This window comes from Urocampus carinirostris, chromosome 15 (assembly GCF_059441175.1).
Source record: "Urocampus carinirostris isolate Australia breed hairy pipefish chromosome 15, RoL_Ucar_1.0, whole genome shotgun sequence".
Taxonomy (NCBI): domain Eukaryota; kingdom Metazoa; phylum Chordata; class Actinopteri; order Syngnathiformes; family Syngnathidae; genus Urocampus; species Urocampus carinirostris.
This window is the reverse complement of record NC_142363.1, coordinates 15093791-15111046: the sequence shown is the minus strand read 5'-3', so window position 1 is coordinate 15111046 and position 17256 is coordinate 15093791. Positions and strand designations below refer to the sequence as shown.

At 38.2% G+C, this 17256-nt stretch overlaps 2 protein-coding genes across 4 annotated transcripts in view; one reads left to right on the top strand and one right to left on the bottom strand.

Moving 5' to 3' along the window:
• The window catches only part of zfyve28 (zinc finger, FYVE domain containing 28), a 55161-nt gene that overhangs the window by 37788 nt on the left and 117 nt on the right, over nucleotides 1–17256 (bottom strand). The window contains exons 1-2 of one of the 2 annotated variants that reach the window (XM_088353755.1): nucleotides 17095–17198; nucleotides 5406–5527 (exon numbers count right to left, since the gene is read on the bottom strand). The gene's annotated coding sequence lies outside the window, so the exon portion shown is untranslated. Of the gene's footprint in view, nucleotides 1–5405; nucleotides 5528–17094; nucleotides 17199–17256 lie in introns of those variants that run through there. The other variant, XM_088353756.1, reaches the window with a different exon arrangement.
• Nucleotides 454–17008, top strand: LOC148351671 (cilia- and flagella-associated protein 99-like). 2 transcript variants are annotated; one of them, XM_088353758.1, is made up of 15 exons: nucleotides 454–677; nucleotides 1431–1575; nucleotides 1645–1739; nucleotides 1822–1928; nucleotides 1989–2148; nucleotides 2243–2323; nucleotides 2382–2450; nucleotides 2532–2618; nucleotides 2692–2777; nucleotides 3159–3363; nucleotides 3452–3596; nucleotides 3674–3825; nucleotides 5417–5622; nucleotides 13887–14076; nucleotides 14140–17008. In XM_088353758.1, the coding sequence occupies exons 1-15, from the start codon at nucleotides 564–566 to the stop codon at nucleotides 14350–14352; spliced, it is 2055 nt and encodes a 684-aa protein (XP_088209884.1). In that variant the 5' UTR covers nucleotides 454–563; the 3' UTR covers nucleotides 14353–17008. The 2 variants fall into 2 exon arrangements, with proteins under 2 accessions (XP_088209884.1, XP_088209883.1); XM_088353757.1 differs by having other exon boundaries at nucleotides 1986–2148.

Genomic DNA, 17256 nt, shown 5'->3' with positions numbered 1-17256 from the left:
TGGCCAAAACTGTTGACGTGTGTTTTTCGTAATCAGCTTTTCTTAGTCAAGTGAAGAACCAAAGCATTCCATCTAATCGTTTAGGGAATTTTTGTGTCACCGTGCACATGAATCTCTTCGACAGTCTCGAGATGATGACGTTCGATGTTACGTTAGGTAAAATTAAATCCTATGAAACCTGAAGGCAGCACACGTTCGTCACATTGAATGACGTCATTTTTGTTATGGCAGTGCACAAAGGAACGGGAATACCGACATATCGCAAATAAAGAAACCGATGCATTAAATGTGTGTGAATACTCTTATGTTGCAGAAAACCATTTTAAAAGATATGTGATTTTTATCAATAATGAATCATAATTCTTAAAAAACGCTCACATGTGCTTTCGGATTCTGAGATGAATCTGTTTACGAGTGTCGCCCCGCAACCTGTTACCATGACAACGAAGAAAACAGGCGCACCAAACGGCTTTCGGGTCAACCGGTGTAATTTCTGAGAAAAGGTTGTATTTACTGCAAATTTACATCGTTTGACAGCTGGCGTTCAGTTCTCCCTTTGTAAAATGGCAACATGCTATGGCACACTGGTAAAGAAAGCCGTTGTGCTGGTGGATCAGTACCCAGCTAGTAAACAAGGTATAGATTTCTATATTGAAGATGTTGCACAAGATCTGAAGGTAAGCTGTATGGTCAAAAGTGATTTTTTTTGACAAGTGTACAAACGCTTTGGTGCACAATTATCTATTTTAAATTGCTGTATGTGACTCAGCGGCAATTTTATGTTCAGAGCTTTGGGAGTGCTGAGTGTCTGGCTAGTTGAAAACATTTTTTCTTTTCACTTAAAGTGATACAACATGTAAAATTCAACTATGATGACATTTTAACAAAAAAATGATTTTTTATTTTTAAAGGCCATTTTATCAATTAAACGTTTGTTTCAAGGCCGTTTTTGGTTAATTGAACATTTGTTTTAAGTTTTTTTTTAATTGAATGTTCCTTTTTTAATTGAATTATGGCACTCTTGGGCTCCCATAAAAACACTTTTGTGGTAATACACCGGAGCCTCCACAGACTCCCCCGCTGTGCCGCAAGTGACACTAGCCAAACGGAAGAGGGGGAAGAGGGGCAAGAGCAGTCGTAGGAATCAAATGGCAGTAGCCCATCCTGTCCTAAACAAGTTTTTAAAAATGCTATACATTTTGTGGGTGATTGGATTGAATTTGGGGGTGCTCAAGCATCCCCAAAAACAGGCTGGTTATGCCCATGATTAGACTGTTTACCAATCTAAAATCTGGTAGCTAATCCATCATAGCTAATGAGTAAACAATTGAAATTTGTTTTGCTCCTTTACAAGAATTCCACCTGACATCAGATACAGAGGAATCAAACAAAATGGAAACTAAGACTGTTTTACTACAAATGCATTCCAGGATTTTGAACCTCAGCATCGGGAGTTTTTGAGTGTTGTTGTGTCAGGATGTATTGAGCAGAAGAAAATACTGGACCTGATTACCAACTGCTTCTACGGCCATGATGGAAGAAACCTACCGAAACATTTTCACAGCCAGTTTGTTGGTAAGTTAATGAACTAGTCATTAGCTTTGGTTTATAAAGCAAATATTTATGTATTAATGTTGTTTTCAGTGATCTGCTATCTCCTTATATTCCACTTTGATGACCTTGGTCTTCCGGCTCTCAACAATATTGTCCGGTCTCTGAATAGAGAGAACATGTACAAGGTAAGAAAATTGTTGCACTGCACCACCGTACAGTATTTAATGTGTATCACTCCATTGATAATGTGTACTATTGTGAACGTAGTTCCTGAAATTCTTCTTTCGAAACCTCACTACGTGGATAGAAGATGAGCTGAATTGTGTCTATGATGCACCCTATGTGAAGGAGCACTGGATTGACCCTCTGCTGAGGTTGGACACTTTTAAATCAAGAATATTCAGCGGTTTTCTAAGTATTTTATCATTTAGGAGACGCTCCAAAATTGAGGGGTTCATAAGTAAGCTTGCACCTGTTGAGAAGCCTATATCTCCGTCCAGAACAACTCAACCTGAGGAGTTCGCCTTTTGTGTTCGCAAACCACGATCTCAACCACAGCTTGAGCTCAGCCCTCCACCAGAAAAATACACACCAGTAGGATCTGCATGACTATCTTCACCACAATTATTCATTTATTAAATTACGGTCATGGTTTTCATATCAAGACTTGTGATGTTTGTCTGTTTAGGTACCAAACAGCACATACACTATTCCAGAAGAGGTTCAGATATTAGATGAGATCAAGCAAAGAAACCAGCAGATGACAGAGGTAATGAACAAAAAAATGTATTCAGACATACCAATTTACTTTTACATATTTTGTCAAGGATCTGCTGTCTGAGGCAAATTTGACTGCATTCAAATGTGCAAGACCGCAAAAGTCTGAACAAACAAAGGTATGGACTCGAATTTAATCCCAGCAATAAACCAGAAGAACTTTTTAAGAGGAATCAAAGTTTAAATGTTTAATAACGCAGAGGGCGATGGCCACAATGAGAGAAGAGTTGGACTCAAGACTCAAGTGCAGTTCAGTTTTTAGAAGCAATCCATCTCCGGCTACTAAGGTGAAAATCAAAGCTTTTGTCGGTGAAAAATTCGGTGTAAATTTTAACTTGCTCTTATCTTACTAACTAATAGAAAACATGGCCTGTTAAACTCAACAGTGCTTCGATTCTACGACAGAGGGCGCTCCATGACCGAAAAACAGAGCAAGAGCTACAGAGGTCGGTCCTGACAGATTTTGGATTCTGATTAGGTTTAAAGGGACATTGTGTATTATTTAGTGCATCCGAGTGGTAAAAAGAATATAGTTTTGAATGATAACATACCTGTCAAGCTCAGCCACTTACTCCTCGATTGCAATTTCCTTTATTCTACCAAGGGTGGAGTTTTGGCATGGACGTAGGAGATGTGTGCCCACCAATATCAATAATAATAATACACAATAATTGTTTTGTCCCCACAAATATTGTGTGATCACTTAAAAAATGATTTATGTCCCCACAAGTGCCAAGACCAAATGTACGCCCGTGAATTTAACGGTAAAACTACAAAACAGGAGAAAATAATTATTGTAATGAACCTACTGCATCCATTCTTGACAGGATAGAAAATTTGGTAGAGGGTGGGTATGAGCCCATTTCCTTTCTTCAGTGGCAAAAAGCATCCCGTGCCAAAGACCATCAAGAGAAGGCAGCAATCATTGATCAGAAGCATGCAGAGGCAGTAATCAATCATTACGAGATCGCTATTGAACGTGCAAAAGCAACGGAACGCAGAAAGGCGGCCATTCAGCTCCAAAAAGATCAGGTTGATTTGCATCCGTTCACCTTTCACAAAAAAAACGTTGCTTATGTATACTTGTTTTTCTTTACGTCTGTTTTTTTCTGTCCCGAAGGAATCCCAAATGAGACAGAGAAAGACACAGAAAATAATAAAAGAGGAAAATGAAAAGAGGCAGTTGGTGAAACAATTGTCTAAGAAATGTGTAAAGAACCCTAAAAAAGCACAAGAGAAGGCAAAGAACTTCAAGAAAAGTGTTGGTAGGTGGACATCTGCATAACAGATCATTTGACTTCTGTAATATTACCTGTTCTAATGTTTGATTCTCTCGTGACAGTAAAACAAGTCACAGGACGTAATCAAGATCTCCTTTGTCAAGCACGTTTGGAAGCGCAAGCAGAGCTTGACAAGAAAATTAAAGCCATCAGTGAAATCCACACTATTGAATATTGTCCTCTGGTTAGAGTCAAATATTTTGATGACACAGAGGTAAGTGTATTGCCAGATAGATTCAAATTTTGCAGTTTTTCAAATGTTATCCATTGAACAGGGTCTCACTCACCTTGCTTGTGAACATCAAATTTATAATCCGTAACCTTAACAAATGTTTGAAGCCTGCGTGTATCTATAAATTGTATGTGCAAAGGCAGTATTCAGAAGGTGTGTGTGGTGTATACACCTTCCCCTCTTTTGTTTTGTAGTTTTTAAGATTAAAAAGCTCCCAATAACAACGTGTTTTCTTTACGTTTCTTAACAAAAAGGGCTTGTTTTCACCTCTTGGTTAGTAACTGGTGTTTTCGGAGACACTGATATAATTCCTAACGATTTATTAATAAAATAAGTTTTATAGGCCTGAGACATTATTTATTATGCTCTTTTAAAGATCCTCTAGATATTGTCAAAAATGGCTTATAATTAAAAAAAAAAATGCTGCTTTGTTAACTTATCCACTGCAACTGACGACTATAGATGCCAAAGAGCTATCCAAAGGGACCGTGTCGACCATTTAGCACCTAGTGGTAAAAGAAACCCTTCATTCATTGAAAAAAAAAATATTGGTTATAAATAAGAAGCAAAAATATATTAACTATCACATAAACATGCTTTTTTAATACTCGTAGGTTGAGAAATTAGCATTTATTTTACATACCATAAGCCTCACCTGAAGGTTGCTTACATACTTGTCTGCCATTTTGTTAATACGTGTACCCAAATACTTTAAAAAGGCTGGGCAAAAGAATGAGATGTAAAATGGTCCATTTTGTTTTTTTTTAATACACGTAATTTGCATTCTTCCTCGTGCGTTTTAGCACGCAATTTCGGTTACACAACACCATACAGTGACATGTGGTGGTCAAATTATACACATAGTGGGAAAGTTAAAAAAAGAAAAGTAGAATAATCATATTTCGGGTAAAACATTTTTGTTACATTAGCAGGGTCATTTTGCCCACTTTAAATGATATTTTTCTCTTTTTATTTTCAAGAATTATTTTTGTGAAAAAAGTCAATATCCTTAAAAATAATAATTATTTTCAAAGCATTTATATTGATATTTGTGATATTTCTAATATTTTTTAAGTATGGAAAATAATTTGTAATATTTCAATGTTTTTTAAACATGTATTTCAAAAGATATTTTTTTTGTAAAATATAAGGTATTCCTTGTAAATAATTAAAAAAGATACTGAAAAAATACATCAAAACAATAATATTTAAAAATTTGGTGAAATCCTCGTTCATCATCATCATTATCATCGCACATCATCATCATCAGCATTGCTAGTCCTCGCTGAAACAAATGTGCCACAAGCAGATCATTTGTCTTATTTATTGTATTTCATGCATTTTTTGCATTTAATAGTCAGTGTAACAAATTTTTCTCCAGCTGATACTGACAATTATTGAGTTAAATTGAGGGCATGTTATTGTCAACTCTATACTACACACTTTTGCTGTGTATAACAATCACAATAATGTACACAATAAATGAATTTACAAATTTTCAATTGCAAATGTAGCATATTTCCTGAAAGTTGCAATAGTTGATGTGTACCGGGCTTGTTTACCTTTATATAAGCCTGCAGGGCACGAGCTGCTTGGAGAAATGTCCCACGCCGAGCTGAAGGAGCGTCTGTTCCTCATGAAGCAAGGAGATATGGAGGAAGAACAGAAGAAACGAAAATGTATCCTGAAGGAAAAACAGAAAAAGCAGCGGCTCATGTTGGAGGAAATGCACAACATCCACCAGCACAATAAAGTCATGGAAATGGCTGCCATGTTCAGGTCAGCCAACAGTGACTCTGTGATTAATACGTTTTATTTGGAGGAAAACCATCGACCACGATCGGATGCCAACTTAAAGGGGACATTGTGTATTATTTAAGTGCCTCCTAGGGGTAAAAAAACGAACAAAAAAATTACTTCATTAAGAAAATCAATATTGATTTGAATAATAAGCAGAAATACATGAACTTTAAAATGCTCATAGGACAAATAATTTGTATTTATTTAAGACAACATGAGACTCACGAAGAAGGCTGATATGATTGTCCACCATCGTGATGCTAGAGCATGGGTGGGAAAACATGCAGTCTATCGGCCTTTTTAATTCAACCCACCGAACGAAAGTGGTGAAAATGTAATGCCAAAAATATAACAAAGTAACCAAAGTAAGTAACTGAAATACTACTACTTACTACTAAAACACTTCTAATTTTAAAAAAGGGGGTAGCGGGTGTGCTCTGTCCTAATTGTCCCTCTGTAGCAACCCGGCTGAATGATGGTCAAGCTTTTTGACTGATGGTTGACAGTGTTTTATTTGAAAAAACTTTTCTGTCACACTATGTAGAAATGTAAAATCCTCTACCCTTGTCAGCCAGGTTCTCATCTATTGAAACTTTTCTGTGCTTTTTTTTATCACTCAATTTTTCCCATGTGAGGTAAGCTAAATCTTGCTGACATAGACTTAGAAACACACGTCCTCTACGTATGCTCTGGATAAAGAAGATAGATACCTGGCTTCAAAGAATACAACAAAATGTTTATATTATAGAATATTTTAGGGGCCTTTACACTCCCACCAAATCAATGTTTTTCATCCCCTTATTAGAAGTAAGACATGAATGATTTCTAATCAAACATGACCTTTCTCTTTTAATGCAATTAAGAATGACCATACACTATTTTTACAGTAAAAGATATAGCTGTGGAGTGAAGGGGGTAATTAAGCAGTCTCTAGGCACAGGATTAACTGTTGCACTGGACGTTAAACGATAGGCTTGCCACTGTCCTTTCTTTCCTGGTCTCCAACACGAATCCTGACTCTTCTCACGAGTCCATCTTTATCAGCCATTTACTACACGTTGCGAGGTAGATCTTTTACCTTCCCAAGTCAAGTCAAGTCAAATCAAATTTATTTATATAGCCCTTAATCACAAAAAGGTCTCAAAGGACTGCACAGGATTACAATGACACAATTACCTAGATCTTAAAACCAAATAATGATGTAACCGTCTCTGAGGTTTCTCTTTGGATTACCCCAACGTTGGCTGGTGGCGATGTTCTTGACATACTTTCTCGCCACCAGCTCCAAAATACTGAACACAGCGCTATTGTTGGTGTGTGTTCTATCTTTATCAAGTGTGTCTCCTTCAGTGAGACCAGTCCAGAGGACGTCTTTTTCATGGATGCCTTTTTTTCTTTTTCCTTTTTTCTTCATTCCTTCCTTCATTTATTTTGTTTTTCCTTCCTCTTTTTGGTTGTACTTATTTTATGTTTAATTGAGCTTTTGCTTTTTGCACCAATTTTTGTGTGTGTCATCAGTGTTGCTTTTGGTTCTTCCTTTGCTTTGTCAACATTTCCTTGTCTTATTTGTGTCTCATTATCTTTCAGTTTTTTTCTTTTCAGGCTGACTTTCTTTTGTTCTTCCTCGATGCTTGTATTGTGAGGGTTATTTGTTTCAAGTTTTTCTTCTTTCTTGACTTTCTTTCTGCTTGGTCTATCTTGGTTTTCTTTTGTACTTCTTCCTCGTACACCCCATTATATTGTTTCTTGTTTTGTTCTGTTGACAAAACATTTTGCTTTTTGTACTTGTCATCCATTGCCACCTTTATCTTAGGTTTACTGAGCTATGCCATTGCTAGTTGTCTGTTATCAGGCAGTTGGGGACTTTCTATAAAGGGGAGTGGCATCTCAAAGTATTCCTGGTTGTTTTTACTTGATTCCTTCCCCCAACACATCCAAGAAGCAAATTTCATCTTGAGAGATGTTCTTTGAATCCTTGTTCAGATCTTCAGAATCTGACTTGAGAACGCTGAGGGCCTCTGCTTGGCTGACCCGAGGAAGCTCACAGACAGCTACTCATGTTTGTTATTCTTGTGGAGTCCTGGTGAGGTGACAAACTGCCTACATAATTCCACCACAGGTCTGTCTAAACTTCATATGGTTCACCATCTCCAAGGATCACCTGTCGTGGTTCCAGTGCCATTGAGCAATGTAGCCAATCAGCGGGCCAATTTCACACTCTAGAAGTAGTGGGATTTCATCCTCTATTTTGATGAGATGCTTCCAGTGCCTTGTCAAAGATAGGAATGTATACTATGGACTGGTATGCAGTCCTTGGTGTGAGAAGGAAATCTATGTGGATTGAAGAGCTGTAGCCTCTCACCCTTGAACCTGTCACTCTTTGACTGCGCATTAATGCATCCTTTCTTGTCAATGTTGTCAGTTTCAGTCTTACTGGATGTGTTTTAGTCTAAAAACTATTGCTGTCTTCTCAGTTAATGAAGACTGTATAGCTTTGGGTGGCACTTGATGCATTAACAAGTCTTTCTGTACCTGGATCGTGAACAGAACAAACCCACATGGTCACAGTCATTGAAGTGTTGGTAAATGGCTCCTTGGTTGTCACGCTGAGAGACAGTGTGCTCGCTGTTTCTTCAACGGCCGTTTGAGTTGAGACTGATGGGGGTCTGGCCTAAGCGTAGTGTCAAAGTTGGAAAAGCATGGGATGCCTTGCTTTACATTTGTCACATGAATGTCTGTTGCGGCAGTCCTTGACACAGTTTGTCTTCAGTTTCTTTTCCTTCACATATTTCCATTTCTACTCCAGAGCTTTTCCTTCAAACAGAGGACAGCAATGAAGTCGATGTTTACTGTCTTGGCAAAACACATATTGGCGCCTTTAAACTTGGTTTGAATTGTTCTGGTGTGGCAGCACCCGTACTCGTCTGTGTGTGAAAAACAATTTTAGACTTACTCTCATTCAGCTTGAGTTTCTCTGTGTTTGTTTCTGAGGAGTGTAGTGCATGGTATGACTTGATAGGATTGCAAGCAATTTCTGCCTCAGTTACAATGAAAGAGATAAACTCTTGAAATGAAGGCATCTCCTGCTCATCTCTTACGTCTTGAGTAACTTTGCAGTTCCACTGCAACGCTACCCAGTCAGGTAGTTTTTCAACAAGTTTATGGTTTTCTTCCCAATCATTTAAAATATCTAATCCCTTAACATGAGGTATAGCTTCCTGACAAGAACAAAAAAAAAACAGCAACCGCTTTGTATCTCTTGGGTGGATCCTTGGCCATTGTGATAGTTTCCCCCTAAAGGCTTTATGTATGACAAAAGGCTGTCCATACCTTTGGTTGAGCCAGTTCAAGCCATCTTTACATGCATATTTATTATTTCTATAAAATGTGCCATCCAGTGTTTTTCGAGCTGGAATCCCAACATAAATTTTCAGAGGTTTTGTATCAGCTGAGGTAATGTTCTTATTATCTATTAGGGAGGTGAAGGACACCTTCCACTCTATGAACTGGATAGGCTCACCAGTGAAGATAGATGGTTCTGGCATTGGGGGCCTATTCATGGACATAGTATCTTGGATTGCTTGAGCAAGATACAGTATAACACTTCTGTTTGTGGAGGATATGCTGTATGAGCATTATTTGTAGGCTGCTGGATGGTAGCTGGGACAGAGGTTCGTGGAGGGACATGCTGTTGGCCACTAGTGTTGTGGTCGACAGAGTGGACACAATCTTCCTGCTTTACTTCCTGGTTGAAAACCTCCAGTGTTGCTCGTGCAGCTCTAATGTCCTCTACTGACTCTAGCCTTTCACGTTTTTGAGCTTCAAGATATTTCCTTTGTTGTTCCTCTAAGATCATAGTTTGTTTCTTTGTGTTCCTCTCCCCTTAATAACATTTCATAATCTGCCTATTTCGCTGCTACCTCTGCTGCAGCATCTTGTCTTTTTGCTGTTACATCAGAGTTTTGCCATGAACCTTTTGATTGTTGACTTGTAGATGAAGCAGTGGAGCCAAAGATGGAGTGAGTATAGTCTCTTTTAGGAAGCTCATGAAGTCCTTGTCCTACTGACTCAATGTCAGAGTCTCCATCAATTTCTGATATCTTGTCATAGGCAAGCGTAACGACTACTCTTGTAATTGCCTCACAGGCATCCAGACGATGAGTAGTCTCATGAGTTGGTGTGACATGTGCTCTGATTTCCTTGTTAAGCCTTGTAACTTTCTCCTTTTTTTCTAATGTGTCAAGTATAGCTGGTATGTCACGCTCAGGAATGTTCAACTTTAGCTGGTTTCAAGCTGTGCGTGTGTAAGGTTTCCATTGTTAATAATTGTGAAACTACTTTTTCCATTTTTGAGGGCCTCCTCTTCATTAAAAGCAGACATTTTCTCCGTAGGAATTCGTTGTCAACCAGTATGATGAAGATCTTCCTGCTCATTGTCCTTTTCCATTGTGTGCTCGGAGTCTGTCACCAGGAGATGCTCTGATGATGCTCATGTGTTGATTATGCACCACAAACCTTTACCATCACATCTGGTCCCACTACGGTTGTCCTTTGTAAGAGGTGTAATAGGCCTGATGTGGTGAAGCTTTTACTTTAGCGACACGGCTGAATAATGGTCAAGCTTTTGACTGATGCCTCAACAACCCTTTCAGTAACACTATGTAGCAACGTTAAAGCATGTTCCCTTATCAGACAGGTTTTCATCTCATGAAACCTTTGTGTCCTTTCTTAGCAGACTCAATTTTTCCTTTGTGAGGTATGCTAAACATTGTCTGTTTGGCCCGCGGACCTTTTTCTAATTGCCAATATAAACTATGAAACGCACGCCCTCTGCGAAACACCTTAAAAATAAAAGAACAGCCTTGAAAAATAAAATTATATTTTCTGTCCGCTCCCCCCAAAAAATTACCCACCTGGCTTTAATAAATACAACAAAATACTGTTATTTTACGAAAGGTCCTTTACAAACACTACTACAGAAATATTACATGAAAACTACAGAATTATTTAAAAAACATTTACAGTTTTGTGCTTAAAATCAGGTGCCCGATATATTATTTTACCTTCATTATGAAAGAATAAATACTACAAATATACTACAATACTTATATAGTAATACACTTGTGCAAAAATAATACTACAGAAGTAATACAACAAAAATACTACTACAGAGATACAACTACAGAAATCCCACACAAATACTATGGATTTATTATTACAGAAATACTACAAAAATACTACTGCAGTAATATTTCAAATATACGACAGAAATACTACTGCAAAAACACTATTGCTACAGAAATACAATTGTGTAGTATTCTGTAATTCTGTAGATATACAACAAGAGAAAAAAAATACAAAAATACAACTACTGTACAGTAATACTACGAATATACTGCAGAAATATTACTACGGAAATACTACAAAAATACTACCACAGAAATACAACTAAAGAAATCCTACAAAAGAACTAAAAATATACTACTGCAGAAATACTACAAAAATACAACAAACTAACAATCCAAGAACACTGCTATGGAAATATTAAATAATAATTTTACAAAAATACTAAAAAATTACTACTACAGTGAAGCAACCACAATACTACAGAAATACTACAAAAATACTACCGCAGAAATACAACTACAGAAATCCTACAAAAGAACTAAAAATATACTACTGCAGTAATACTACAAAAATAGAACAAACTAACAATCCAAGAACACTGCTATAGAAATAATACAAATAATAATTTTACAAAAATACTACAAAATTACTACTCCAGTGAAGCAACCACAATACTACAGAAATACTACAAAAATACTAAAAAACTAAATCTCAAGGGTTTAAACAGGGACCTAACATTCTATTTTGCTTTTATTCTGAACATTTCTAAACCAATTTAATGAAAGTAAATTATTTTAAAAGAAATATAAAATGAAACATAAGACGAAAGTGCATTTATATTTAATCATAAATGCTAATGAGAAAAATTGAATAGTTCGCCAGGCCCCAGCCCCTGGCCATACCTTTAAATCTGATGTGGCCTTTGCCTCAAAAACTGCTATGGGTTCCTAAAAAATAAAAAATAAAATAATAAACTGGCGAAAGGCTGGGCAAGAAACAAAAGAAAAATGGTGGAGTTTGGTCAATAAGAGTCTCCGTAGTTTGTACTCTTCCTTGTGCTTTTAAAATATTACACAGTGTCACTTTAATGCCATCAGACTAGCAAAGCGAACGTACAGTCAAAAGATTCAGGAACGTTTCCTCAGCACAACCAACACCAGGGATATGTGGAAAGGCATCCAGGCCATCACCAGTTACAAGCCAAACACCACCCCAGTGCAGAACACTAGCATGGACTTTCTGAATGACCTCAACAATTTCTTTGGTAGGTTCGAGGCACAAAACAGCACCCCTGCAGTGAAAGCGGCTCCAAATCAGGACGAAAGAGCACTCCACCTGGACTCATCTGACGTGAGGAAGACCCTGAGAAGGGTCAACACAAGGAAGGCTCCAGGCCCGGACAACATTCCGGGGCGGGTACTTAGGGAGTGCGCTGATCAGCTGGCTTGTGTACTAACAGACATTTTCAACACCTCGCTAGACCAAGCCAAAGTACCATCATGCTTCAAATTTGCCAACATCATCCCAGTGCCAAAGAAAACCCAGATCTTATCACTCAACGATTACCGGCCCGTTGCACTGACTCCTATCATAATGAAGTGCTTCGAGAGACTGGTTAAAGAGCACATCACCTCCAGTCTCCCCTCTTCATTCGACCCCTTTCAGTTTGCCTACAGGACAAACCGCTCCACCAGGGATGCCATCTCCTCTGCGCTTCACCTGAGCCTGACACACCTAGAGGAGAAGAACACCCATGTGCGGATGCTGTTCCTGGACTTCAGTTCAGCATTCAACACCATCATCCCACAACATCTGGTAGACAAAATGGGGCTTCTGGGTTTCAACACCCCCCTGCGGAACTGGCTGCTGGACTTCCTCTGTGACAGACCCCAATCTGTGCGGATAGGTCAGAACAGTTCAGATGTCATCTACCTCAGCACGGGCTCCCCCCAAGGCTGCGTCCTAAGCCCCTTGCTGTTCACCTTGATGACACACGACTGCGTCCCTAGGTCCGCCACAAACCACATCGTGAAGTATGCTGACGACACAACGGTGGTGGGCCTCATCAGGGATGACAACGACCTGGCCTACAGAGAGGAAGTGGAGCAGTTGGTGGGCTGGTGCAAGGACAACAGCCTGGTCCTGAATGTTGACAAGACTAAAGAGATCATTGTCGACTTTAGGAAAAACCAGCCGAACCATGCCCCACTTTGCATCAACAACAAGGCTGTGGAGGTTGTCAGCAGTATCAAGTTCCTAGGGGTGCACATCACAAACAAACTCACCTGGTCCGTGAACACTGCATCTCTGGTTAAGAGGGCACAGCAGCGCCTGTACTTCCTGCGGAGGATGAGGAGAGCCCACCTGCCCCCACCATCCCTCATCACATTCTACAGGGGCACCATAGAGAGTATCCTGACCAGCTGTATCTCTGTGTGGTGTGGAGGCTGCAGCGCTACCGACTGGGGTAGTGTGAGGAGGGTAACGAGGACAGCGGAGAAAATAATCGGGACTACACTTCCCTCCATTCAGGACATTGGCCAGAAGCGCTGCTTATCCCATGCTAAGAACATTACCGGGGACCCCTCTCACCCCCATCATGGACTATTCACTCTGCTAGCCTCTGGGAAGAGGTACTGCAGTGTGCGGTGCAGGACCACCAGGCTCCGCAATAGTCTAGTCCCCCTGGCCATTAGACTGTTAAATGGTCAATCTAACATATAGTTAACTTAAATCTAAACGGCTGCTAATTTGACTTTTGCACTAGTGGCAGTTTTTTTTTTATAGCTTGCCACTCCTTGCACATTTGATCTCTGCACTATTGTTACTTACAGTGTTATTACTTACAGTGTTATTGTTTACAATATAATGGTACTGTGTACCTGACTTGTTAACCTGACTGCCCATCTTGCACATCTGGTTAGCGTCTCTTCTTGCACTATCGGCACTATGGTAAATAACACAATACAGCTTTATTTATATCTGTACACTGAAGGACACTGAGGGAAACTGTGGGAGTCAGATCCATCGACATTTCGTTCTGTATACACGTGTACTAGAATGACAATAAAGTAGATCTGAATCTGAATCTGAATCTGAATATTCATACGTTACAGGAACGAAGAAAAGAGGCAAACCAAGATTTTACAACAACAGACCCGAGAGGAGAAAGGCCTGGTACTACAAATGAAACTGGAAGAGAAAAAGCAAGAATATCAACAAATGAAAACAAAACCAAGCAACATGTCCAAACATTTAAATCAGGCTGCAGCAGAAACTCTTAAAAAATCCGAAATCCGCAGCAAAGTGAGTATCACACTAATACCAGTTGTTGTTTTCATCCACCCAGAATCTCATTGTTTTTCTTAGGCTGGACTTAAGATCACCTGGGAGGATTTGGAGCAGACCATAGAAGAATACATCGAGAGAACAGAGATTCCATCTGTCCATTCATATAGTGACTACTCCTTATCTGAGTGTTTTGAGGGCAGCAGCTTGGGTACAGAAGCCCAGACGTCCTTTTCTGCAGCCCCCTCTTCAAATTCCTTCGAATGGTCCTCCTCAGACAGTCAAGACACATAGTCACAAGAGATTTTATTGCATTATCCTTGGGTCTTCTTCTGGATGCCCAGAACCATCAATAAGGCGTCCTGGAGCATCTTAAGCAAATGCCCAAGCCACTTCAATGAACTGTTTAAACCATAGGGAGGAACTAGAGTCGGTTCGTTTGGTCATGTTCATAGAATCAGGGTAGGGAGGAAAATCGACAAGGAAATCGAGAGCTGCGCACTTACAGTCTCACAAAAGAACTTAACTGAGTTTGCATTACAGCAGATGCCTTAAAGGGACCATGTGTATTATTTAGCGACGCCTAGTGGGAAAAAAAACATTTAAAAAGGATAATGATTTAATTGATAAGCAAAAATATACAAAATAACATGATGTAACATGCATTCAGAAAAATGAAATAAAAATGTGAAAAAATGAGACAAAAAAAGCTAAAGGAAAGATGAATAAAAGCAAGAAAAAGAAAAAAGCAAGGAAAAAAGAAGAAAAATAAATGTAAAAAAAGAAACATAGGACAAAACAAAAAAGGAAAAAAAATAAAATAAAAAGGCAAGATGGAGTCCCTGAAAAATGCGTATTTACCCTATTACGTCTGTCTTCAAGAGAGAAAAATTTGGCTTGACGGGAGCCGGCTCCGGATTGATGGGAAGTCGGCTCCTGTCATTCACTTCATAACGTCACTGCGTTAGCGAACGACATATCACTAAACCATAGTTTGTAATCTTCCCTTTTGCTTTTTATCACTCATTTTTGATTGCACTACACTGTACAGTGAGATCTAGCAGTCAAATAATACACACTTTGCTTTCAATTTGGTAGACAGGAGAATTTAAGTACTGTGTTATTTTCTTTTTTCTTAGAAATAATTCACAGTGATAAAGGATCATCATGTGTTTTAACTGGAAGATTTGGCAGTGAATTATTTTAATTTTGTCCTGAGACAACCTTTTTACTTCCAATATGATACCGATATTGCAGCCTGCATGATTTTAAGATCCTGTATCGTCAGAAATAATAGATACTGTTGTTTTAAGTGTTTTGTTTTATCACTTATTTTCAAATAATATTTGGTCACAACATAGTATGAATTTGGATGACTACGATTCCTCGAGTTGATTCAGATTAACGGTATCAACTTAAATTTTAGTCCAGCTCCTTTCCAATTTGGGTTATCAAGGGCCCACACCTAAAACTAAATCCAGTGTAATTACAATTATTTGATTAGGTACTTCCATCATGATAAATCACAGCTTTGTAGAAGAACAGGAATGGAGATTGGAATGGATTGCTGGTATAATATTGGAGAGCTTTGAAGAAATAATCCAATACTGTTTTTGAGATAACTTTGGGCTGACTGCTGATATCAATATCAGCTAGGGACCTTCCCATTTAATTCATTTTAAGAATAAGGGATCACAGAAATAGTGGGCAGTAATTGAATCACCATCACCTCAACACAATAATCCAAAATGCTGCCAAAATAGGGACACAATAGTTAGGTATATACTTTTATGAAAATCTGTGGAATATAATGGAATACAATTAGTTTTATTGTCATTGTTTACAACTTGTACATTGTTCACAACAAGATTGGAATTGTTGATAATATTCGTTAGCGTAAGTGGCACAATAAAGCAAAGAAAGTAGTTACTGTCACACTTTCATTTTTTTAATATAATTTAATTGTCTTTGTATTTGTTACCTCACGATGTTTTACTGCCTAGAAAACTCTCTTTACAATGTCTTTGTACTCCTTTTGTAGTTCTAAAAAGCCCAAAGTCCAAGTGATGTGATTCGAAAGGCAAATAAATTGTACCCATTTCATACCTGTCAACCTGTACGTTTTTGCCGTACAAAGTATGTTTATTTTGCATTTTAAGACATAACGACTTACAAGAAAATCTGTACGGAATAAACGCAAATTTGTCAATTATGGGTACCATCCAGTATTCACCGAGTATCACGAAACAGCAAATCAATCAAGTCAAACGAGTTCGCCGCGGTAGCCTCTATCTCGGTATCGGGTTTATTTTTAGTTGCAAACGAAGCGAGCGGTTTGATTACTGTGCGTATGCATCTGCCGCCTCGGATTTCATGTGGTAGTTATGTAGTGAAAGGAAGTCCGTCTCTTTTTAGAGAACCGGATTTTTCGGCTCAACTCACTATAGAGAGCCGGCTCTCAAACGGCTCACTTGCTTTGATGCATTATATTACGAATCATTATTGTTGTATAAAGAAGTTAAGAAAAAAAGTAAGTATAAAAGGAGAAATTGAAAAAAGACAGGTTTGTGGTTATCCCTTAAATCAGTATATTACCAACAATAATTTAATGCAGAAAATGAATTCATAATTTGAATAAGAAAATGTATTATTCTACGTAATTATATTTGCACGTATTTTTTCCTTCTACAGTGAAGGTCCAAGCTACTTATTTTTTTAACTTTTTTATAATAAACCTCATTCATGTCGAGCAAACTCAGTATCTCACAACAAAATGTTAATTATCAATATATGTGATATAACGAAACACATGTACAATACAACATGTTAAACAACATAAATAAAAACGTTTGGGAAAAAACAAATATGGTGTAAGATTATTTTGTATTTTGTAAGGGAAAATACAACATTTTGTAAGGGCATGGAGCCGTGGAGGTTGACAGGTATGCCATTTCCAACATGTTGCTCTTGTCTGTTACCAGCAATTCTAATAAATGACAATTAAACAAATGTCTGAATTAATATTTAAACTCTTACCTTAAGACCGAGTAGTAGGCTGCAACTAATTCGACTCATGATGTAAGTCGTCCCTGAATGTTTATAAATATAGTCAAGTTTATCTTAGTCATCATGACGTTAATCCTTACAACCTCTCTACATGACTGAAACCGACCGAAAACTTGAAAAGATGACGTCACC

Excerpts from the sequence above, each read along its gene's own strand:
- LOC148351671 (XM_088353757.1), top strand. The coding sequence starts at position 564 with ATGGCAACATGCTATGGCACACTGGTAAAGAAAGCCGTTGTGCTGGTG. Across the intron at positions 1,929-1,985 it reads TGGATTGACCCTCTGCTGAG|GAGACGCTCCAAAATTGAGG; the intron begins GTTGGACACTTT and ends TTTATCATTTAG. Across the intron at positions 2,451-2,531 it reads AAAAGTCTGAACAAACAAAG|AGGGCGATGGCCACAATGAG; the intron begins GTATGGACTCGA and ends TTAATAACGCAG.